Source organism: Lotus japonicus, chromosome 5, assembly GCF_012489685.1.
Source record: "Lotus japonicus ecotype B-129 chromosome 5, LjGifu_v1.2".
NCBI lineage: Eukaryota > Viridiplantae > Streptophyta > Magnoliopsida > Fabales > Fabaceae > Lotus > Lotus japonicus.
The window spans coordinates 65773227-65799289 of record NC_080045.1 but is presented as its reverse complement, the minus strand read 5'-3'; the positions used below and the strand labels follow the sequence as shown (position 1 = coordinate 65799289).

The 26063-nt window shown below is 33.8% G+C and overlaps 2 protein-coding genes across 3 annotated transcripts; both read left to right on the top strand.

The window, feature by feature from the left end:
* The first annotated feature begins 6302 nt into the window (after window positions 1–6302).
* LOC130717764 (alpha-xylosidase 1-like) lies at window positions 6303–10398 on the top strand. The gene is made up of 3 exons (XM_057568126.1): window positions 6303–6611; window positions 6897–7579; window positions 8329–10398. Exons 1-3 carry the CDS (start codon window positions 6376–6378, stop codon window positions 10194–10196), a joined length of 2787 nt encoding a protein of 928 aa, XP_057424109.1. The 5' UTR covers window positions 6303–6375; the 3' UTR covers window positions 10197–10398.
* Window positions 10399–20560: 10162 nt separating this feature from the next.
* LOC130718344 (ethylene-responsive transcription factor ERF118-like) lies at window positions 20561–22993 on the top strand. Of its 2 annotated transcripts, none has more exons than XM_057568925.1 (3): window positions 20561–20738; window positions 21112–21318; window positions 21397–22993. In XM_057568925.1, exon 3 carries the CDS (start codon window positions 21619–21621, stop codon window positions 22678–22680), a length of 1062 nt encoding a protein of 353 aa, XP_057424908.1. In that variant the 5' UTR covers window positions 20561–20738; window positions 21112–21318; window positions 21397–21618; the 3' UTR covers window positions 22681–22993. The 2 variants fall into 2 exon arrangements, with proteins under 2 accessions (XP_057424908.1, XP_057424907.1); XM_057568924.1 differs by having other exon boundaries at window positions 20582–20738; window positions 21109–21318.
* Window positions 22994–26063: the final 3070 nt, after the last annotated feature.

Below are 26063 nucleotides of genomic sequence, written 5' to 3'. Positions count from 1 at the left end.
CCCTAAATCCCCCCACCACACCTTCTCCTCCATCACCTCCCACAGTCAAAACCTCTCCATCGCCCCTCCTCTTCTTCACCAAGGCCACCTTGCTTGAAATCCCTAAAACACCATCATCCACCATCATCCACCTTCGCTTCTCTCCTTCACTATCGTTGTGTTCTTTCTAATATTCAGATTTAGGACTCAATTTGGGGCTGAATAGGTTAATTAGGTTTTTAGATTAAATTAGGGATTATTAGTGATTAGTTTAGGTTTTGCATTAAGATTTTATTAAGTCTTTGTTTTAAATTTATGACTTGGAATTAAAAAAATTAAGTATTAGAATTTTTCAATTTAAAAAAAATCAAAATGCCACGTGGAATTGCTGAGTATGCTAAAATTGAAGCCACTTCAGCATCAGACACACTTTGGCCTTAATTGAATTAAAAAAAAAATTCTAGGGACCCAATTTGATGCAAAAATTTTCTAGGCCCTGGATTTGATTCCCTTTACAATTACAGGGGCCTTCTGATGTATTAAGCCAAATTTTTATGTATTTTCATTCTGATTATTTTTGTGATCAAAAGTTTTGTTATCTTGTAGTTAATGATCATACTTTAAAAAGATATAAGAAAATAATTATTTTTTTTCATTTGTGTAGCCCATTAAGTTATTGAACAAAGAAAAAACATTCACCTAAATGTAAACCTGTGTTTTTCCAACTGAACCCACCCCATAAGTGGGTTGAGCCGAGCACACTCACAACCTGAGTCCATTTTGGTCGACCTAATTATTACTCCACCTCAATTATAAGATTTTTAATTATTACTTAAATTTCCATGTAGTGAATTATTACTTAAATTTCTAAAAGTAACTTAACATCACGGAATTGATTATTGGAATTGGGTCACAACCTACCCAAAGAATTAACAAACAAAATAACTTTTCATAATATAAATGAAAAAGGAAGTATGTCTTTCATATTTCAGACCATGCAACCTAAATATCTCCACAAATACTTCATGGAGATGATGCTGTCGTGCATTTGTCGAGATTTATTAACAAAATAAGTGCAGTTATTTTGTTCACGTTCAGACGATAGCTAGGAGCGCTACTTGATCATGAGAGGTTCTTCAAAGAGTTGGTCGATACAAAATTCTGGTTGACTCCATTCCAGCACATATATATCTATTGGAATTTCCTACATCAGTAAAAAAACACAACATTGCAAAATAGACTAAAAAAATTTCTCATAAAACAATATATTTTTCCGTTGAACAATTTTAGTGGTCGAGGTACCTGGGTAATTTTTTACTCTGGCAAGTTGGATCAAAACAACTGCACCGAGTGCACGACCAGCAGAAATGAAATCAATGTATTCTTGTACAAATTTCCCAATCAAAACACATTCAATTTTGGCTCTGCTATATCAATAAAAGACAAAATTAGGTTTTTTGGTGTATTGGAAAAAAATAAACGTAATTATAAATGAGTACACGAATGCATATTAAATTACCCTGGTGCATAAAGGTCGATCAATTCGGACGACCTTCTCAATCTTTCTAAGGATTGTGAACTCTTGTACTCGTCCAACCTTACTCAAAACAACGATTATATCTAAAATTCCCAGATATCAGAAATTATTAATATAGTGCGAATCACTACAAAATAATTAACAAAGATGGGCAGCGGGCAGCAGGAAACTCATTTAGTTGACGGACAAACATATCCTCCCGGAAGTTGAGTTCAAAAATATGAGTGTTTGACGGGTAATATTCAGAATTTTCAAAGCTAATAGTTGGTGGGAAATGGAAGGACTGATAAAGTTGAAGAATAGCATGAGGTGATTTATATAAAAATTTCAGAATTAGGGTTACTTCTCAATGCAAGTTAAAAAAGGAAGGAAAATTAGGGTAATATTATGCATGGTATTTGAAATTAGCCGGCACTATTTTTTTTTCAACCAAAATTCCAATCGTACGCTTATAGTGACTTTTAATAGCATGAGGTGATTTACTACTCAAAATAGGAAATCCAATTAATTCCAGGGTAATTTTTTCTTCATAAGAATGGAATGTATCAATTATGATATTAAAATATTACCCCGTGCGTTACAAATCATGATATAAATAGTGATTTCATTTATTAAAATATTACAAACGCACGGTTCACTTATAATTATTATGAATGACAGGTCAATATTTCTCATTTATGGAAATGATTAATTATAGGAAACTTGTTATTTAACTGAGAAACGCGTTGATTTAAAAAAAACTGAGAAACGCGTTGTCGACGATCCTCGCACAGGTCATTAGTAATTATAGGAAATTCGAAACTATTTCGAATATTTTTGAAAAATGATAATTCTATTTAAACACATGGATCTTGTGGTGGAAAACAAAAATTATTTGTAATTAAATAGTTGAAATAGTCAAAATGTTAATCAGCCATTAATGTGGATATTTTATGTTAGCAATTAATGAATGGCTAAAAAAATAATAAAAAATATGCATTCAATAAGCTTTCAATAATGGGCCTCCATACAAAATTGAAATGAAAATGAGCTTTGTAATGTTTTGGTCCAAATCAATAAGAGGGTGACACTTGTCAGACAAAGAAGGGGTTGGGTGAGAGTAATTCTTGGAGTGCTAAATCAGCAAGGTGGATCTCACAACCTTCCTATTTTATAAAGTATATAGATATCAGACGTTTCATAAATACTTCTAGTTATATTCTACGATCGAATTCTTGATTCAATTTATTCAACTTGTTAGGTAAAGCATAAATGTTAATATTCATTATGTTAGATGATATGTAAATCAACAATTTTATTGTTCCTAAAGGATAGTTTAAATAGTAAAAGCTGATGACATATAAGTTAAAGGAAGAAGGTCCAGAGATTAATTATCGGAGGGTGAATTATATCTTTAAGTTATGCGTAAATATAAACTCTTATTTATAAGTAAATCTAAACCGCTTATGAAAATAAACTCAAAGCAACTTTTAAGTATATCACTGGCTATCCACATTATAATCTCTCTCTAACACTTGCATAAGCGTTAAGCTATGAAATAAGTCAAAATAAACTATTTCGAACGTGGCCTAAAACTTTGAAGCTTTACCGACGCAATACAATGAATAGTTCCAATTCTAGATGAAATATTCAAAAATGGCATTACTACAGTACCTTATATAATATTATATAATACTGGAGGGCTTGTGTACCATTCAGACTTTATTATTATGTAAAACAATGAGTTTTGATTCATTCACACTCTACTTTGTCTTTCATATCATTTTTAGTTTTTCACTTACTTTCTCTTTCCATTTCTTTCATTTTTTTCATATCACACCACCTATTATACCTATCATATATATATATATATATATATTTCATTTCTCTTTCTTCTCTTCCATCATCAATCTAAGTGTAGACGGATTTCAAGTAAAGGTAAATTTATCCTGAAACCAATTTACTTACTAACAAAGATGGACATGGCTCAGTTTAATGTAAAATTGTACATAAACCTCTACTTTCTCGGGTACTGAAAAAAATACTATATAAAAATCGATGATTAAATACAAGTTGGGAAATTCAGTTCAACCCCAAATATCATACACAAAACCCACGCTCAATGACAAAACTGTAACAACAAGAATTTAGTAATTGCTTATTGTAAAGTTCACGGACCAATATCGTAATCAGACACAACAGAGCTTTGGATTAATTTTTGCTTTCTGTGACCAATCTGTGTTATTATTATACTTCTCTAATGATACTTCTTCAATCTCAAAAACAAATCCTGCTTCATCCTAATTAAACATCCTATCATGCGATAAGTTTCCTTCTCCATGAAGGGTATTGAATATCAAAATTCCATAATGGCTAATCATATTATACAGTATTAAATTGGAGCACATGACTATCACAATTCACAACTCAAACTATCCTTATCTCTGCTTACATATGTTAATGATGACGCAGACAAGCCTAATAGCAATTGTAGATGGGAAACGTAGTACCTGAGATATGATGTAAATTTCTGAGAAAAGAGGAAAGCTTAAAAAAGTGGTTTAGCTCTGATTTGGTAGTGCAACCCAAATACTTTTGAGGCTTAAATAAGTTTTTGGTTCCTAACCTTTATTAAATGCTTGGCATTGGTCCCTCGCCGGAGTAAAGGTGGGTTTTAATCCCTAACCTTTGTCAAAAGGTTTGGTTTTCCCTCCGGAGCTTCGAGTCAACGCCGGAGCTCCGATGGCACATGTGGCATGACCACATCAGATTAATGAGGTGAGGTGGAATAAATTATTTAAAAATTAAAAATGAGAGGAATTAACCTCAGTAATAAAAACCTAATTAATTTCATTTATTCATTAAAATTGAAACAACATAAGTTCATCAATCATCTCCAAAACCTAGGAATTTAACAATTTTCTTCAAACTTCAAAACTCAGGTGCCAAATACTTCTCTTCATCTTCTTCCTCTAATTCCACCAGGCACCAGCTCCTCTAAAATCCCCCACCAGCAACACCACAGCCAACCCCACAAAACTCAAAAAAAATTAGCAAAAATCCCTCAAAACCCATCTCTCACACACAGATCTAAGGTTCTTCCTCCACAAATCCAAGCCCCAAACCATGAAGCCAAACCAAACAGAAGATGAAGCAGAGGTGACGGAGGGATGGATCCAGAACTCGTGGCAGACAAGATCGCGAAGGAAGAAGATTGCGATGGAGGAAGGGAGATCGAGGGTGAGAAGACCCACGGCCACAGTGACGGCTCCGGCGGAGGCGCGACATCCCTGCCGTGGCGGCGCGATCGAAGCTCGGTGGTCACGACGATGCGAGGTGGAACAAGCAGCTGTGCTGTAGGTTCTGGTCCTCCAATATGAGTCTCGTTGTGCTGTTTTTGCTGCTGCAGTAGCTTTTATACTCCTTTCTTTCACTGCAGCAGGAGTGCTTGGGGGGTTCTTGAAGAACTAGTTGTAGTTCTTGGTGGTTTTGCAAGCTGGAACATCAAGGTTTCCGCTTGCTGGATAGTTTTACCTTTAATTAGTGTATTTGTTTGAAATGTTTGGATCTGGTATTGTTTGCCAAGAAAGTTGGTGAAAATCAATAATTGAGGATGAAGATGATGATGTATCAGAGTTTTTTTGTTGTTGTTGAAAGTGATGATGTAGAAGATTAATTAGTGAGGAAGAGAGATTAATTTATTTTTTAATTAAAAATTTATTTATTCCACCTCACCTTATTAATCCGACGTGGCAATGCCACATGGGCTACCGGAGCTCCGGCGTTGACCCAAAGCTCCGGAGGGACCAAAACCAAATATTTTGACAAAAGTTAGGGACTAAAACCCACCTTTACTCCGGCGAGGGACCAATGCCAAGCATTTAGTAAAGGTTAGGGACCAAAAACTTATTTAAGCCTACTTTTGAGGACCAAACTTCTACAATTTATCCAACGTTACACAACAATTACCTGTTGAACAGATTTCACGTGATTCCTCATCATTGAACCCATTTTATTAAATATGAAAGGCTGGTTTTTACTGGAGATGCAACAGGATTATCACTCATCTCATGTGCGGTTATGTATTGTAAAGAGTAAAGACAGATGATAAACATAAACAACTGATCTGTGAGAAATAGCAACGTGCATGTAAGAAATTGCCTCTCTTAGGAAACAAGTCAAATAACTTTTGAGATATGGAAAGTATTACTCTAATGTCACATGTTATTAACTTTTCTACCTAAGAAAAATGCCAAAAGCTACGGAACACAAGATCCGTAAGTTAACCCCACTAGGAATATTTATTTGCACACGTATAAACGGATGTTAGTAGTTACTTCAAAGTAAGAAGTGCATGAAACTCTTCTTGTGAATTTAGAAAAAAAAATTCATTTACGTTACACTCAACTGGTATTTAAACACACACATAATATGATTTCTGCCAAATAACTCTATTAAATTTGTCACAATAGAGATAATAGACATGTATGAGAAATTTCAACTTCATAAACATCCAATTCTATCTATGTTTACCTCACACTTCACACAACCATTGTTCCCCTCCATCCCTACCTACGTAAGACTTACATAAGATCCTCTAAATTCTGAAAGCAAACAAAGCAAAAATGAGTGATTCAAAGTGGAGGATCCACACGACACATGTCACATGAGAAAGTAGAAGGACAGTGGGACCCAATGGCACACTGTCAGAGTCTTGCTTGATCCACCAAAGTCACGCGTAACGCAATGGATGATCCTATGACTCACTCCATCACCCTTTCAAGGAGGACAAACAACACAACAAAACAAAACTGTGGTTATTTATACATGTCATGAATCACAAGTAGCTCAAGGTGCCTTACACTAGAGAGTGAGCTATTATGGGTTCTCCTAATCCTTTAGCTTCTCTTTGTTTCTTTTCACTTCTTCTAACTTGCTTTCTGTGTGTGGCTGAAGAAGCTAACTCTTCTTCTCCCAAGGCAAACAAAATTGGCCAAGGCTACCGTTTGATATCTATTGAAGATGCCCCTGATGGTTCCATCATGGGGATTCTCCAAGTTAAGGAGAAGAACAATATCTATGGTCCTGACATTCCCCTTTTACGATTCTATGTCAAGTATGTCATTCTCTGCAATTTAGCATTTTCTCTTATGAAAACGTCAAACATGGGACACAACCTTCTAGTTACATTTATCACCATAATTAGATCAATTATAACATTTTGTTATATCCATAGTCTCTTCTTATTCTAACAACTTTGATATTTGGATAGACATTTTAATTTATACTAATTTTAAGTCATGTCATGGCTCCACCCTGTCCATATAATATCTTATTTGTGTTCCATGTCATATCCATGTTTTCTAGTACTGAATCTGTTTCACTGTTCTTGATTTTGCAGGCACGAAACTGATAATCGTTTGCGGGTATACATCAGTGATGCAAAGAGTCAAAGGTGGGAGGTTCCTTATGATCTTTTGCCAAGGGAGAAACCACCTGCTTTGAAGCAGAACATTAAGAGGTTGAGGAAGAATCAAATATCAGTGTCAGAGTACTCTGGCTCTGAGCTTGTCTTCAGTTACACTACAGACCCGTTTAGCTTTGCAGTGAAAAGGAAGTCCAATGGAGATACCCTTTTTAATTCCAGCTCTGATGAATCAGACCCATTTGGCCCATTGGTTTTCAAGGACCAGTACCTGGAAATTTCTACCAAGTTGCCCAAAGAAGCCTCCTTGTATGGTTTGGGGGAAAACACACAACCAAATGGGATCAAACTGAATCCAAATGACCCTTACACTTTGTATACCACTGATGTATCGGCCATTTATCTCAATACTGATCTATATGGGTCACACCCTGTGTACATGGATCTCAGAAATGAAGGTGGCAAAGCTTATGCACATGGTGTTCTGCTGCTGAATAGCAATGGAATGGATGTGTTCTACAGAGGAACCTCTCTGACATACAAGGTTATTGGTGGTGTGCTTGATTTTTACTTCTTTGCAGGACCCACCCCTTTGAATGTTGTTGATCAGTACACTTCCTTAATTGGCAGACCTGCTCCAATGCCTTACTGGGCTTTCGGTATGATCTACATTTAACTCTCTTATCATTGTATTGCATATTTTGTTTAAGACCAAATATGTAGATAGAGGAACTACCAATAAAGAAAACAAGGGCTTATAACAAATAATACTTGATATGTTTGCTTTAATTCAATGAGTTTCATGGTGTATGGGATTGCAGGAGCATAATGCCTCTGAGCATAATGTTTTCAACTACATGTTTACTTGAATGCACATGTTTACAATCGTACATTCCTTAGTCCTCTATTATGGCAATTGTGAGCTTCTTTTGAAATAAATGGATTATCATTTTTATTTAAGGATAGCCAAATCAACTCATGACACATTATTAAGCCGTAAACTAACAAAATGCTCACAATTGCTATCAGATAACAAATTGTTAAATGTGGAAGGAAAGACTAACAGAAGGACCTAATTTTAACATCAGAAAAAATTAGGAAGAAAAAACACATAATTGAGAGTATAAGTATCAAAACCACACTACAGTGGAAGTAAAAAGACTAAATGTGTTTGACCCAAAAAAAAGAGACTAGAAGTATAATTATCTTCTTCTTTTTTCATTTTGCTATAGAGATGGATTGTATATTTCAATCAAAATAAGTTATTGCAATCATGCCTCGCAAATAAGATTTGCCTTGGTTTATGGAAATATATCGGTTAGCATGTCTGTTTGATCTACCATTATGAAGTTTTTTGTAAAAAGTATCTGACCAATATGCTCACTTATTATGATTTGTTGTAATGTAGGATTCCACCAGTGCAGATGGGGCTATCATAACCTCTCTGTTATTGAAGATGTTGTTGAGAATTACAACAAGGCTAAAATTCCACTTGATGTGATCTGGAATGATGATGATCACATGGATGGGAAAAAGGACTTCACACTCAATCCAGTTAACTACCCTCGTCCGAAGCTTTTAAACTTTCTGGAGAGAATACATGGCATTGGCATGAAATATATAGTCATCGTTGATCCCGGAATTGCAGTTAACTCCAGTTATGGTGTATATCAGAGGGGCATGGCTAATGATGTTTTCATCAAGCATGAGGGTGAGCCCTTCTTGGGTCAAGTTTGGCCAGGAGCAGTTTACTTTCCTGATTTTCTCAATCCAAGCACAGTTTCTTGGTGGGGTGATGAGATCCGCCGCTTTCATGAACTTGTTCCTGTTGATGGCCTATGGATTGACATGAATGAAGTTTCAAATTTCTGCACTGGGAAGTGCACAATTCCTGAGGGTAAGGTGTGCCCAAGTGGAACAGGACCTGGATGGATATGTTGCTTAGATTGTAAAAATATTACAAGCACACGGTGGGATGAACCTCCCTACAAAATTAATGCTTCAGGAGTACAGGCACCTATAGGCTTTAAAACTATAGCCACTAGTGCAGTTCACTATAATGGTGTTTTGGAGTATGATGCTCACAGTATTTATGGCTTTTCTCAAACCATTGCAACTCACAAGGGCCTTCAAGGGATTCAAGGAAAACGACCTTTTATATTGACCCGCTCCACTTATGTGGGTTCAGGCAAATATGCTGCACATTGGACTGGTGACAATAAGGGCACATGGGAGGATTTGAGATACTCAATATCTACAGTGCTCAATTTTGGAATATTTGGGGTGCCAATGGTTGGTTCTGATATATGTGGTTTCTATCCGGCACCCACTGAAGAGCTTTGCAATCGGTGGATTGAAGTTGGTGCTTTCTACCCTTTCTCAAGGGACCATGCAAACTACTACTCCCCTAGACAAGAGCTTTACCAATGGGAGTCAGTAGCAGAGTCTGCTAGAAATGCATTGGGGATGAGGTACAAGCTTCTCCCTTATTTCTACACCTTGAACTATGAGGCTCATACTAGTGGAGTACCAATTGCCAGGCCACTTTTCTTCTCATTTCCAACTTACACTGAATGTTATGGCCTCAGCACCCAGTTCTTGCTTGGGAGCAGCCTAATGATTTCTCCTGTACTTGAGCAAGGAAAGACACAAGTTAAGGCACTCTTTCCTCCAGGAACCTGGTACAGTTTGTTTGACTTAACACAAGCCCTTATTTCAAAAGATGGAGCCTATGTTACCCTTGACGCGCCGCTCAACGTGGTCAATGTGCATTTGTATCAGAACACCATTCTTCCGATGCAACAGGGTGGATTGATAGCCAAGGATGCTAGAATGACACCCTTCAGCCTCATTGTGACCTTTCCAGCTGATTCAACTGAAGGAGAAGCTACAGGGATCCTATTCCTTGATGATGACGAGCTTCCAGAAATGAAGCTTGGAAATGGTTATTCAACCTACATTGATTTCTACGCAAATGCCAAAGAAGGAACTGTGAAAGTTTGGTCAGAAGTCCAAGAGGGCAAGTTTGCTCTAGATAAAGGTTGGGTTATTGACACCATAAGTGTACTGGGATTAAATGGAAATGGGACACTACCTACAATTGAGATAGATGGAGAACCACCAAGGGGTGTCTCAAATGTGACAATTGCCACATATGAACAGAAGTACTTGCACGGTCTAGGAGACGGAGAAAAGAAGTTAGTGATGGTAGGGTTGAAGGGCTTGAATATCCCTATAGGTAAAAACTTTGCTATGACCTGGAAGATGGGATCATAAGTTGAGATTATCTCATCTTAATTGTGACTTAGTAACTTTTATGTTTTCGACAAACCGTGTTAGTGCCGTAGAAGGAGAGGAGGTTAGCTACAATGAAGCTCGTCCTTCCCGATTTATACCGCGAAGCTTTAGGCTTAAGATGTATAAGTTATATTGAGTCTTTAAAATGTTTGAATTCAAATACCATTCTACCTTTGATGCCTATATTAGAATCCTCCATTATCAGATATTCGTGTGGTAAAATCAAACGTATCTATTATATAAATCTAGTCAAGACATCATACTAATTAGTAGTCAACTATGTGAGAAATAGAATATCCCAATTCATTCAAAGATAGGTACAACTAAGCAAGCAAGCATTGTGGAAATTAAAATCATAAGTCATATGTGCTTTTCAAAACACAATGTTGCATCTATTTCGATCAGATTCACAAAGCCAAATGATATATCTCAAATACAGAGAGCAAAGTTTTCACATCTACATGACTACATGTCATTGAAGAGTTAAAGGAGAAAAATGACCAATCAACATCATCAGAGAACATTTACCGTTTAAAAATTTGAACTAGCTAGGAATGGGATAAACTTATGGAATTCAAATCATATGACAATTACCTTGATATGCATTCTGCTGGATTATCTCAGTCAACAGTAAAATAAGCTCTGTTGGGGACCGCTTCAGACTCCAAGTATGGGAGATATTCAGGGCATGAAGATTGAAGAATACTCTCACTCGTACGTAAACGTCGATGGAGCTAGCTAGCATTAATGCACAATTTGGGCAGAATGGGAATCAAAGGTTAGAAATGAATGGCAATTACCTTGAGATAAAGATGTGTTTCTTCAACTCATTCAGTGTTCAGTGTTCACTAGTGTATATATTTTGATTTTTGAGAACAAACGAACGAACATCAGTGGCACATAGCTAGTGATTCAGAAGCATAGGCAGAAAATTAGATAAGTAATAATTCATTCATACCTTATTTTTTCTTTAATCTCATTTTCACACATTTTTCTTCCAACAATGATATATACTAGTGTTTTTTACCCGCGCGTTGCACGGGAAATATGTCTATTGTATTTGATACATTAATTAATACTTTGATTATTAAAATATATTAAACAACGAATGAAATAGAAAAGTCAGAATTGATGAGTAAAGTTGACATAAAGACTTATCTTCTAAGCCCGATTGAGACCAAGAGGAACTCGTTTCACATTCTTTGTAAATATGAAGACGATAACACAAATCATAGATATAAGGAATTATCAACATATTAATCTTAAAAAAAATTAATGTGATAGTAGCACAAATCAGGATTGTGTAAGATATATCATAAAGTATAACATTATTGTGTTTATTCCAACTAAGTAGGGATGACAATGGGTAGGTACTATAGTACCATCTCCATACCCGCATTTTTAAAAATTACATGTACCCGTTTCCATACTCACGTGGGTAGCAACTCGAAGCTCTCCACCTTTAGACAATTCAATATCATTATATGAAGCTATCCATCTTTGCCAAAATCTAAATCTATGGATGACAATGGGTCTCAAAATCATACGGTACCCGCAAAAAATATCCACTATGGGTAGGGTAAAAAACCGCTAAATGGGTATGAGGTTGAGTGTAGATAATTACCCGCAAAAAATAGAGGGTATGGGTGCGGATATGGGTACTATAGTACCCAACCGACCCATATCCGCACACACATGTTATTATTATTATTATTATTATTATTATTATTTGGGAATATATTAACAAATTAACTTAACCTATAGCTTTCAAACTCACTCTTTTTAAAAAAAAGTTTGGGATATATTAATTAATACTCTAAAAATAAATAATAAATAAATTAAGATAAAATTAAGAAATAAACCACCTAAATCCTAATCAAATCTAAAATTTAAATTTACTCTAAAAATAAATTAAGATAAAATCAAGAAATAAACAACATAAATCCTAATCAAATCTAAAATTTTAAAATGTATTTTTTTATGAGAATTAATCTAAGAATGACACGTGTTATTTTTTTTTTCCAATTAGTGAATATTCTGCACCCTAGAAGATTTTCTTTTCCTCAATCCTTTTGCTTTTGATTAAGAAGATAAAAGCAGGAATCCTTAAAGCATATGACATCTTACAATTAGTTGAAGAACAAAATCAATTCATGAAGAAGATTGAAACATAAACCCAAAATGAAGTCTTGAAGAACAAAATACCCTCTTTCACCAATTTGAAAGGACTGTGGTGAAAGAATTGTATTTAGTGTATTTGTGAATCTTTGGGTGGAGCCCTTGTGAAACAAAAAATCAAAGGAACATTTCAGTTAAGAGAAACAAAAAATGATGTATTGCCCCATATGTGCGCACCCCAGCAAATTATCTATATATGTAAGAAAAAAACAAAATAATTCTCTCACCCAAAATAATTGTGGTTACTTCACCAATAAACTTATACTAACAATCAATTTAAATTGAACTTAAGGAAATATATAGAGTAAAGTAAGATAAGTCACCCAATTGGCATACTAAAACATGAATATATGCAAAACTAATGAGTTTGAGGAAAACATGAACCAACCTTAAGAATGAGCTAACCATACTCATGAAGATTAAATGTGAGCTCTTCATATGCTTTCATCAATTTGACTGACCTGTGCATCATTAAAAAAAAATAGTAAGTTGTGCATCATTCACATACAGTGCAAATAGTATGCTTATACACACAGCTCAAACATGATGAATAAAAACGTGCAAAATTTGAGAAATGAATATAAATTCGGGCTATCCTAAGTTTCGTAAATTTCTATAAATTATACCAAAATCTGGTTTAGAATGACTTCAAACGCATGGATTTCTACAAACTATACTAAAATCTGGTTTTAAAAAATACAAAAGCGGAAGTAGAACAATAGAAAAAATACTACGTCTTCAACAATGATTCGTTAAAGGGTCTATGCAAAAATTTGTAAACTTTTGGATCAAAACACACAAAATATGTGAAATTTAAGAATCCAAGATTGAATTACGAACAAAGGATAAACTGAAATAGCACAAACCATCAATCACAACATGATAAACTCTTCTTCACGTAACATCATCTTACGGCATACCTCTGTCGTGATCGCGACATGTGGCAGGGGTAGAAATAGCAGCTATCAAATCTCTGCGTGTCCATGGTAGCTTTGTGGACCCTCAGCACCAAATTAACTCCCTTTTCTTAGAATTAGCATTAAATAAATAATAAGATAAATTAAGATAAAATCAAGAAATAAACAACCTAAATCCTAATCAAATCTAAACTTTAAAAAGGTACTAAATAAAGATAGATAAAAACTACCAAAATCTAGCAAATCACAATAAAAAACTCATAAAATCCTGAATTAAATAAAAATATGAAAATTCAATAAAAATACCATAAAAATTCATTTATACTCTAAATGTAACTCAAAAATAAAATAAAATATTTCATGAAATTAAAATTAAATAAATAATAAATAACGATAGATAAAAACTATCAAAATCTAGTAAATCACAATAAAAACTCATAAAATCCTGCATTAATAAAAAATTCGAAAATTCAATAAAAATTAATTATTATACTCTATAAGTGAATCTAAAATAAAATAAAGTATTTTCTGGATTTAAAATAAATGATAAGATAAATTAAAATAAAATTAATAAAATAAACAACCTAAATCACAATCAAATATAATATTAAAAATGGTATTAAATAAAGATAGATAAAAATTAACAAAATCTAGCAAATCACAATAAAAACTCATAAAATCCCGAATTAATAAAAAATTCGAAAATTCAATAAAAATTAATCAATTTATTCTAAAAATAAATTTAAAATAAATTAAAAGACCAAATCTTATCTTTTAAAATAATATCAATCAATTATTTTAGAATATATAAAATTAAAACATATATCAATTGAAAATTATATCTTCTAAAATAATATCAATTAATTAGGTTAGAATATATAAAATTAAAATATATATCAATTGAAAATTATATCCTCTAACTAATTGACACGTGGAATAATTTTTATGAGAATTTAATAAAAATTAATTATTATATTCTATAAATAAATGTAAAATAAAATAAAATATTTCATGGAAGTAAAATTAAATAAATAATAAGATAAAATTAAGAAATAAACAACCTAAATTCTAATTAAATTCTAATTTTTATGAGAATTAATCTGGGCGCGACACGTCACTAACTTGGCCCGTGGGAGCGACACGTCATGCTAGAAGTTGTTCTTTTCTAATATATATAGATATAGATACACCTTATTTTTTAACCACCTATTTTTGTTTATATCTCTCAAATCTTATCATCTATCACATTTCATACTTTCTATCTCATACTTTTTCTCTTCTTTATATTTCTCTCTTAATTTCACTTCTTCCACCTAAAAATGAGGTGTGTAAGTAACATTATTGATTTGAATAAGCTAAATGTGAAAATTGAATGTTTACATAGACCATAGTATATGACATTATTCTATTAGATATACTCATTTGATTGCCTCCTCACTAATCAACCCACGAACATTGCAATTTTTTCTTCATTAAAAGGGAAATGGCTGCAGCACTTTCCACGCACCCACCTAGGAAAACACTTGTCCCATTACCCACCACGTGTCACTATTCTCTTCCTCATTTTGGCGCCAAACACTGCGGTGTGTTCCACGTCGACCGTAATGGGCGGGAAACGGAAGCAACCACGCACGTACTCATCCCACTCTCACTTGCTCACTCACTCACTCATCTCCTACCCCACGTGCCCCTCTTTTTCCCACTCCAAGTGGTCAACTACCATGATGATGATGGTGATCATCATCATACACATACATGATATATATACATGCATACATGCTCCATGTATATTAATATGAGTACATCTATTCATGGGCGATGGCATGCGTCACGTGACCTGCCATTATGATTGTTGAAAACATCTTCTGATGATAACAAAGGACAGAGAATTATGCACCACACACTTTCACTCTGCACACACCACGTGATCTTCTTATAATTTTAATCGTATCACTCATATGAATAAATCTCTGCTAGTGCTACAAAGTAACTATATAACTTATACGCGCACGAGATAGATGGTTATATAGATTCTTGGCTCATCACAACCGTTATTATTTTATTTCAGACACTTTTTTTATACATCGGAAAATATTTTATTTCAGACACTAACCCCCCACGTTCATTTTATTATTATAATTTTGGATCGTGCTATTTTTATAAAATTATTACATTTCCATAATTCACGTATGTCAACTGCTACGTGTCTCTTGTTCTCACCCGATAGAACCTTGTATACTATTTTTTAGGCTCTGACAACATGTATGTTAAAGACTTTCTAAATAATTTTTCTCTGTAAATACAAAATATTCCTCATGAACAAATTCAATCAATTAAAGGTTATATTAGTCCCTGTGTTTGTAAAAACGTTTGATTTTGGTCCCTCAATCAAAAAACCGCCTGTAACTGTATTATAAACCGCCAGTAACTGTAAAAAAAACTGCCACTAATCGTCATTTATTTGCTAAGGGACCAAAATCAAACATTTTTATAAACACAGGGACTAATATGACCCTTAACCCTAAAAAAATTAACATATATAATTAGAAGTTATGACATTTTTTACCAAATGAAAAACAAGTACTGAGGTCATTTTTTAGTAAAGGAGTCATCAAAAACCACATAATTTTACTACTAAAGTGAGGACATTTGATAATGTGAGACACAAGTGAGAGCATTTTGCAATGTAGGACTCAAGTGAGTGCATTTTTTTACCAACGAAGCCATCTAAAATCACATTCTTTTACTACTTAAATTTTTTTCGGCTTAATACATCAGAAGGCCCCTGAAATTGTAAAGGGAATCAGTTCCAGGGCCTGAAAAAATTTCGCATCAAATTGGGTCCCTAAGAATTTTTTTTTAATTCAATTAAGGACAAATGTTGCCAGACTTCAATTTTAGCCTAGTCAGCAATTCCACGTGGCTTTTTTATTTATTTTTAAATTATAAAAAATATTAAAAAAATATTTTTAATTCCAGTTCATTTATTAAGTCAGAAAAAAAAATTAAAAAACTTAATAAAATCCTAATCTAATAATCTCTTAACAAAACAATTACATAATCTAAATAATAAACTAACCTAATAATCTAATTATAACCAATCCCTGATTAAATCCTTTCATCCCCAAATTGAACCCAATTACAAAACTTCCCCATCCCCAAATTGAACCCAGACAAGAAACCAAGTTCTCCTTCCTCCTCCATCACTAAGAACAACAACCAAAAATAAAATTCCAGCAAGAAACCAAAAATACCCAGACAATACTCAATCTCTCCTTCCTCCTCCATCACCAAGAACAACAACCAATCTCAAAAAACCCAAAGCAAAGGTGGGTTCTGGAGTTTGCGGTGGAAGGTGCAAGGCATGGTGGTGGTCCATCGTCTCTCGATCTCGCTTCGCTGTCTCTCGGCTCCTCGCACCGCGCCTCTCCATCCCCCCTCCGTCTCGATCTCGATGGAGGTTGGGGTGTGAGGTTTCTATCGGGGGTTCTCTGTCTCTCTCGATCTCTTTCCCTGGATCCCTCCTTCTCCTTCTCTTGTCTGTTTTTCTGGGCTCTGTAGAAAGGGTGAAGGTTGTGGGTTGTGGTGGTGGAGGCTGTTATTGCTGTCTGTGTTCATGAAGGTTGTAAGGTTGTTGTGTTGCTGGGTTTAGGGTAAAGATTGGAGATGCAACCGTAAACTTTGGATCTACGAGAAACCCTTGCCTCTGTTGTTTCTGCTTCTCTCTACCGTGGGTTGCTGCAAAGGAAAGATGAAATTGGAGCTTGGCTGTGATGAAGCTTCGATAGTGGAGGAGGGGTTTTCTTGTGCTTTTGTTAAAGAAATCCTCCGTTTAGATTAGGGATTGATGGGAGAGAGAAGATGAGGTGGTGGTGGTTCTAGATTGCTGGGTTTGATGGAAGAAGAGGAAGTGGAAGATGAACAGAATGAAGATGAAGATGTGGGTGGAAAATAAATTTTGGGGTTAGATGAGTTAATTAGGGCTGGATTGATTTATTAAGTTTTTAATTTTTTTCTGATTATTTAATTGAGCTGGAAATAAAAATAATTTTTTATTATTTTTGTAATTAAAAAATAATAATAAAAGCCACGTGGAATTGATGATTGGGATAAAATAGTCTGCTGGCACACTTTGGCCTTAATTGAATTAAAAAAAAATTTCTAGGGACCCAATTTGATGCAAAAAATTTTTAGGCCCTGAATTTGATTCCCTTTACAATTACAGGGGCCTTCTAATGTATTAAGCCATTTTACTACTAAAGTGAGGACATTTGATAATGTGAGACACAAGTGAGAGCATTTTGCAATGTAGGACTCCAGTGAGTGCATTTTTTTACCAAAAATGTCATCTAAAATCACATACTTTTACTACTTAAATTTTTTTCTAATGATTTATTTAAAATCAAGTGAGGGCATTTGCCCTCATGCTTCCTAACATAGATCTGTCACTGTCACTGCCAACACCCTACCCTAAATCATGCAGATTTACCTTCAAACTTTTTGCAGATTTTACTTTTGATGTTATTTGTAGGAAAAGAAAAATTGCAAGAAATTTTAATATAATCATATTTGAATAAAAAATCATATGAAGGAATTCCAAAACAAAAGTATTAGAAATTCCACACAAAATCACTGGGTTTTAACCGCCATGGCGCAATTGTTGAGTGCCCGTTTATTTTTTGCAAAAGTGCATATTATAGTTTTCACTTTTCACGGTTAAGTACCGTTGAATATAACAGTGAAAACTAAAATTTGGTTCACTTTATTTCATTTTATTTAAATTTGGTTCTTCGCCTTTATGCTACTACTGTATTCTGTATCATGCTACTTGGAGACCAAGATTCAATACTGGCATTTCCGTAAATATCTCAAAGGGTGTCACTGTGTATATGCGGAATTTTGTTAGTCAGCTTTGGCGGCGCATAAAGCTGCAGGTTAAACAACTCCTTCTCCCCATTTCTCTCTTTATGCGCGTGCGGTCCACGTTCCATTGTGCACCGTCAAATTCTCCTAAAATGAAATCAAACTTACACCTATTGAATTTCACGCGTGGATGAGAGAAATAAAAGGCAAAAACATTGGATTCCAACTGTGTCTTCCGGACCAGCACAGCCTAGTATGAGTATGAGGCATGTCATGCATGTAATTAGTCATGCTTATCTCATGTCCTATGTGTAATGTCACACAAGGTCATGACAGCTAATATTTCATAAATAAAGAAAATAAATATTATAATTTCAAAAATACTAATTTTCATTTAATTCTTTTTACCCCTTCTTTTTATGCTTTTGTGAAAAAATTGTATTGACTTCTCTTAAGGTTCATCATTTTTCCACTGACTTCCCATTTATATTTTTAGAGCAATGCTATAGAGCACCACCCACTACACACCCAAATGCACAACTCACATGGTTTCATTTTGAAAATATTCTGCTTAATTTATGTCAATTCCAGACTAAATAAAATGTTTTTTTATTTTTTTTATTTTCACTAAATATTTATCAGTTTTACTAATTAATTATATGTAATAAAATATTTTAATAGTAATAAGTTTATGTTTGACACAACTACCTCATACTACTGAAAATATTATAAACGCTAAAAGCCGACAAATATATAGTGTTTTAGGATGACAACAATTTTTTTTGAAACAAACAACAATATATAATGATTATTCTTAATTTTTTTTTACGGAAGTAGGAAATATCATTGAAATAGAATCAGTTTTCTGATTGAAGAAAATATATTATATTTATGTTTTGAAAAAACATATATTTTCATTTAATGCCTTAATGCTTTATTACTATTTTTATTAAGTACAGTACGGATCATATTAAATACTCTATTACTATATGTTTTATGCCAGCTTATATTTTATCATGAAAATAATTAATTTCCATAAACAATAATAAAGATTGTAACAAAAAAATACTAGTTCAAAAAAAAAAAAACAATAATATAGATTTTTTTTTCAAAAAAAGATTTATTTTACTAAATTTAATAAGTTACTAAATAAAGAAATTATACATTTATATTTTAAAAAATATTTATTTTCATTCAATGATTTATCAATATTTTATAAAGTATCCACTAACTGTTCTGTTCTTATTTGGGTGAAGTGGCCAAATATCGTTTCAAAAGTGCGACTTTTAGGAAGAGAACTATTAACTTAAGAGTTCAAGCATATACTTTTTATCACTGCAACTAACATTTGTTAATTGAAAATTTTACTAATTAAGTTACTTTATTAATAATCATTTTTGGTCATAGAAGAAAAATTAACAACAAAACAGAAAAATTGGCTAATTGTATCAAAGTACAAAGACGCAAAAATAAAGGAAGGAGGCCTCTAATCATCAAAACAAACAATTTTCTAAAAAAAAATATAATCTTGAAGGATCCAGCTAATTAAGTTTTGGCCACAATATATTTACTCTTTTTTAGAATAATAAAGAAAATGTAAACAAAAAAATTGAATAATAAAGAAAAATGTTTTAATCTTTTATATTCTCAAAATTATTTACTTTCAATTAATGCTGAATTAATATTTTTATAAATGACCTCAATACTTATTAATAAATTATTTTGACCTAACAATTTTCTATAAATAATACAATCCAGAAGGATCCTGCTAAGTTTTTGCCAGAAAATATATACTTTCTTTTCTTTATAATATATAAAATATTTTAATCTTTAATATTCTCAAAAATATTTACTCTCAATCAATGCTTAATTAAATTTTTACAAATGACCACTTGGAGATTATATTTAATTATATTTAATATACTTTATTAATTAGTAATATTTTGACCTCTCATATGAATCATGCATGAAAACAAATAGTTTTCTTTTTATATAGTAAATAATATCACAATCCAGAAGGATCCTGCTAAGCTTTTGCCAGAAAATATTTACTTTTTTTTAAATAATAAAAAAAACATTTAAATCTTTAATATTCTCAAAAATATTTACATCTACTTAATTAATATTTTTGACCTGACCATAAGGATCCTGCTAATTTTTCACTGGGAAATATATATTTTTAGAAAAAATAAAGTATTTCAATCTTTTATATCCTCAAAATTATTTATTTTCAGTTAATGGTCAATTAATTAATATATTTACAAATGCCTACTAACAAATTTTCATTGTTTAATGGCGTTACTTAGAATATTGTTAAAATTTCTATGTTTCACCTACCGAATGCATTAAATGCGGATTTTTGACCGGGGATAAAAAACGGCAAATAGCACAGTAGAAAAAGAGGGGAGAGAAGAGAAGAGAAGAGAGGGGCCATTCAGACTGAGAGAGAGAGAGAGAGAGAGAGAGAGAGAGAGAGACAGTGACAGGGTAGAGAGAAAGAGCGAAGAAGACAGAGGCACAGACAGACAAGGCAGCAGCCTCCTCCGGCTCAGTGAAAACAAAGGTAAAATTTCTTTGATGTTTCAATCTCCTCTCCTCTGTTTTTATCGAGAAACCCATTCCATTGAATTTTCAATTTATAAAATTCTGGGTCTTTTTTCTTGTGATGTTTGTATAGAGATTTGCGTCTGTTTTTTAATCGCTGTGTCGTCGTTCTAAGGTCGGCTACTTGTGTTTATTTATTAATTGATTTGATTCACCCAAGTCACACACATACACACTCTCTTAGTCTTAGGCACTGGTTTCCAGATCGTGTTGTTTTTTTGTTAGATAAAACCTTGGCCATTGATTTGTAATCTCCTTTTATCTTTATATATCAGTGAGTTTCACTATTTGATACTCTTTCTTTCTTTCATTCTCTCGTTGTGTTGAAGAAGGGCTTTAGCGGAAGCTTGATTTGTGTTTCCCGGAGGAATTTTGCCTTCAAAAAACACACGCACACGAGGTGTTTGATTTATGTCGTCTGTGTTTACTCTTGGGGCTTCAGTTTCATTCTTCCAGACTCTCTGCTCCTGTATGCTACTCTGCATTCTCAGCCAGAAACTCGTTAACCCAGCTGTTTCAATGCGATTGAGGCCTAAGAGGTATGTTACTTTTCTTTGTTCATTTCATGGTGTGAGATCTGATGTCTGACCCTTTTATTATTCTTGTTGTTGTAACAGGACTTGTTCTGGTGTCGAGTGTTTTGGTGGCTTTCACATACAAAGATTCTCTCATCTTTTCTTATTTTTCAGAGGGGAACTCACCTGAAATCATTAGAGATTTTCTTACCCTTTTTAATTTATTTGCTGTTGGTTTGATTAATTTCTCTTGATTTTGTTGAAAATTTTCTGCAAATTTTGAGGGGGTTTTGGGAGGGTTTTTCCCCAATTTTTTTATTCACCATGTCCAAGTCTCGAAAGCAACCTGCAAGTAGAAGGCTAAGGCCTCAACCCTTGCCTGAGTTCAAGATGGTTAGGAAATTGCGGGTGATTTATGATGATCCTTATGCAACTGAATCATCTGATGATGAGTACTATCATTCAAGGGAGAAGAAGCCCAGGAAAATCAAAAGATGCATCACTGAGATTCCTCTTCCTCCTCTTGTTCCTGTCATTCCTGAACCTAGCTCCTTTGCTGAGAAGAAAATCAACAATGCTGTTGAGGTTCACAACAAGAAGAGGGTTTCAACCCAGAACCCTTCAACAAGGAGGCAACCCTCTTGCAAGTACAGAGGTGTTAGACAGAGGAAGTGGGGAAAATGGGCTGCGGAGATTCGTGACCCGTTCAAAGGTGCCCGTCTCTGGTTAGGCACTTACAACACTGCTGAAGAGGCTTCTCAAGCCTATGAGAACAAGAGGCTCGAGTTTGAAGCCATGGCGAAGGCTCTTGTACCCAAGAATGGGTCTTCTGATAAGGGTTCTGCTTCAAACTCTTGCTCTGCTGTTGCCGCTGCTGTTGCTCCTGCTGCTGAAGGTTCTGCATCAGAGAAATCATCTTCTGGTGCTGATGTTTCTGATGACTCTGATAGCATGTTCTCACACCCATCACCTTCCTCTGTGCTTGATGTGGATGCCTCAGCTAACAATTTGATTGAGAATGGTGATAGCTCTAGTATTGAAGCTCTTGATGCTGAGGCTTATGACATGGTTGCTGAATTGGCTGGTCTAGAAATACCAGACTTGAGTCTTCTGACATTGCCTCCATCACCACCACCAACTGTTGCTGATGTTGTTGTTCCAACTGGCTCTGAGCCAAACCCTGTGCTTGATTTTGATTTCATATTTGATTGTCCAGGACAGGGCTTTGATGATGATACCAACCTTGGTGGTGGCCTTGAGGATATCCCATTTTTTGGGTTTGACGATAATGTGCCTAGCCAGCTTCCTGATTTCGATTTTGGTGATTTTGGTTCTGATGAGTTTGCTGGTTGTTTTGAAGAACCCTTCCATATACCCTGCGCCTAAAGTTTTGCAGCTATTACATAGGAATAAAAATCAAGAGTAATACATAGTTATATAAGTTTAAGTTATATGTTGGTTCTATTGTAGTACTAGTTTTGTGAGATCTCAGGAACTGCAAAGCCAGTTCCTGAGTTAGTAGTGGCGAGTTTATATTTATTTTGTTTATTGAGAGAGTATGTTACTGTTATATCGGTGCGATGTATTAGAGAATCCTTCGGGTTTTCCCGTGCTATTAGAGCCGTCCAAGGGTTCAACCAACTTTGTAATTTCGAAGTTCTATTGCGGAGTATGAAATGAACTTCAAGTTTTGCTTGCATCCTTTTTCTGTGTTGCTTCATGCCCTTCAAGTTTTGCTTGCATTCTTTTTCTGTGATTTCTGTGGCATGGGAACATATGCTATAGCCAATCTCCTATGTTTGGAGGTGCTACATCTTTTGATTTGATTCTACATAGGAGATTCAGTTCACATTCTCAGTTTCTTCTTGTGATTCAATGCGTGATTGTTTATTTAGCTAGCCTCAGACTTTTTGTGCTGAGCAATAGCTGCTATTGCATTGTCTACTTATGAATGGGAAATTGTGATTCGTAGTACCTTAACTAGCTAGCTGTATCACATTTCATCTTTTGTACTTTTCTCTCACGTCTTCATAACATCAATTGTGTACAATTAATCAGCAGTGGCCTTTTCTACCACGTGTAATCTATCAAGAAATGCTTGTTGTTGTGTTGTTCCTCTTCTAGGAATATGATTTTTCTTGATCTTTATGATGTTGGATGAGAGTATTATGATTTTTCTTTATTATGATGATTAGCATGTGGTTAAAGGCTTCCATATTTCATCTTAGAATAATTCAGCGTCTTCGATGCACTTTCTCTAATGTTATTTATTTGGCCTCACGTGATCCACCAAAAACCATTAAAGATGAGATTTTAGGAGTTAAAGCTGTTTTCTTTGTGTCGATAAAAGAGCTGTTTTTTAGCATGATATAATATCTAACTTTCAAAAAAAAATCATGATAATCTTCAAGTTGGTTTTCGTTTTTAAAAAATATTTTTCAGATCATATTACAAAATTTGTTCAGTAAATGTTGGCATCCCTGGTCAATCGAATGCTAACAAGAGAAAGAGAAACAAAGCACGTGTATATACTGAATCTTGATACATTCATATCTCAATTTTTTTCCACCTCATTTCCATACAATTTTATTTCTAACTCATCATTTCTTATCATGTTACATATTAAATTTCATACTTTTTATTTCTTTCCTTCTTCCTATGTTTCTCCTTTTTTTTTACCTCTTTCCACCTTAAAATCAGATTGCCTTCGAAGAATAGCTCAAGTAGTAAAAGTTAGGGACATAAGGATTATGTGAGATAAAGGGTGAAGAGTACATGGTTCGAATCCGGAGAAGACTAATTTTTTTTTTCAATACATCAAAAAACATGAGGACTAATTTACTAACACTACTAACAACTAACATTTGCGTATAGGGGTGGGAATAGGCTGGGCCTAGGTAGGTTTTGCGTAAATAGGCCTAATCTGTTTAAAAATCTTAAGGCCTGAGCCTGACCTGTGGCCTGTCAAAGGCTTTTTTTCGAGCCTGGCCTGACCTTCTCGAAAGCCTGACTTGGTCTGGTAGCCTATTTAAAGGTCTGTTTCACAACAAGAGTTTAACGTTTGCTAATAAACTTATATGTACATAAGCTATCAAATTTATAAACTAATGAATTAAATTATACTAAAATGATTCTTTCAACAATCAGACTTACAATTACTAGGTAGAGATGAAACTAAACGAGATTATGTTGGTTTCTTAGAGTTGGAGAGTGAATTTAAAATTACACTTCATACTAGGGTATTTAAATACGTTATATATCTATTTCTAAATAGACTTATAACTTTGAATCATTATATAAGTCAATTTGCTTAAATATATAAAAATATCAATAAGTATATAATATCAAGATATTATAATAAATTTCTAATATATAAACATCATCAATGGTAAAATATATTTATACTAATCATATTTACAATGTACCACAAAAATACTAATCATTTTTACTTAAATAGGCTAGCCTATAAGGCTTAAAAGGCTTTTTGAATGGCCTGAGCATAGCCTTTTTAACTAAATAGGCTTTTCAAAAAGCCTAAGACTTGCCTATTTACCAATTTGGTCTGGCCTGGCCTGGGCCTGTGGTAGGCTAGGCCATAGGCCCCTACGAACGGTCTGGCCTATTCCCACCCCTATTTGCGTATAGAAAAACCTTAAAATCAGATTTTTGTTTGTTTGGATTATTATATGTAGAGTACTAATTAAGTTTCAATGTATCTTTTTTTTTAACATAGTTTCAATGTATCTTATTGATAAGATATTTTGTTAATGTTTGATTTTTTAAAGTGAGTTCTCTCATTTTATAAGATAAATTCATAGAAAAACCATGTAAGTAACTATAATAATTATTGATTGAGTTGTTTTTTTTTATCGGAAATTTAAATTGTACCTGTCAGGGATTGATTCCTAGACCTTCCCCTCCCCAACTCATATATGTCAACCAACTCTTACCACTTGAGATATCATATAGTAATATTTGTTATTGACTTACTTTATCTTCTAACGTGATTTTCTTATTTTAAATGAGTTAAATCCATTTTGTTATAAGTTTCTGAGTATGATTTATTAATATTTGTATATATAAACAACAGCCTTGTAACACTCAAGTTCTTCATTTAAAAAAAAAAACTCAAGTTCTTAACACTAGTCTTGATATGCAATGTACCAAAACAAAAAGTTGTTGATATACAAATTTAGTTCAAACTTCTATAGTATAAGCATCTTTCATGCCTCATTAAGCCATTAACTTAATAGCCATTAGCTTAAGTTTTGAGGGTAATTAACGCTCGACGTGGTATCAGAGGCTCTAACTAAATAGCATAAAGTTCGACCATTATTGTCCTCAAATTTTCTAATTAAAACATTAAATTCAACACATGATAACGGAATATGTGCATTAAATTTCAAATTCTAACTGAACTTTAGTGTAAGCGATGTGCTAGAGTTATGATATAAAAAATTTAAAATTCTTTTTGTTACATCAGAAAGATAAATTGCACCTGTCAGGAATCGATCCCTAGACCTCTCCCTCTACCCAACTCATATGTCCCCCAACTCCTACCACTTGACCTATCCTACTGGGACAAAAAATTTAAAATTCTTTACCTAATAACTCAAGTCTTAGAATATTTTGTTACGGAGTTAAAAAAAAAAGAATATTTAGTTACGGATTATTTGAGCCAAAATTAGAGTACTATGGAGGATACTTAAAACTTTATCTTTTTAATGACTGCACACAAAATTTTAAAAATTCAAGATCACTAATTAAGC

Bases quoted from the DNA above. Each gene is read 5' to 3' on its own strand.
- LOC130717764 (XM_057568126.1), top strand. From the start codon at position 6,376: ATGGGTTCTCCTAATCCTTTAGCTTCTCTTTGTTTCTTTTCACTTCTT. The intron at 6,612-6,896 runs GTATGTCATTCT...TTGATTTTGCAG, and splicing joins CTTTTACGATTCTATGTCAA to GCACGAAACTGATAATCGTT. The intron at 7,580-8,328 runs GTATGATCTACA...GTTGTAATGTAG, and splicing joins AATGCCTTACTGGGCTTTCG to GATTCCACCAGTGCAGATGG.
- LOC130718344 (XM_057568925.1), top strand. From the start codon at position 21,619: ATGTCCAAGTCTCGAAAGCAACCTGCAAGTAGAAGGCTAAGGCCTCAA.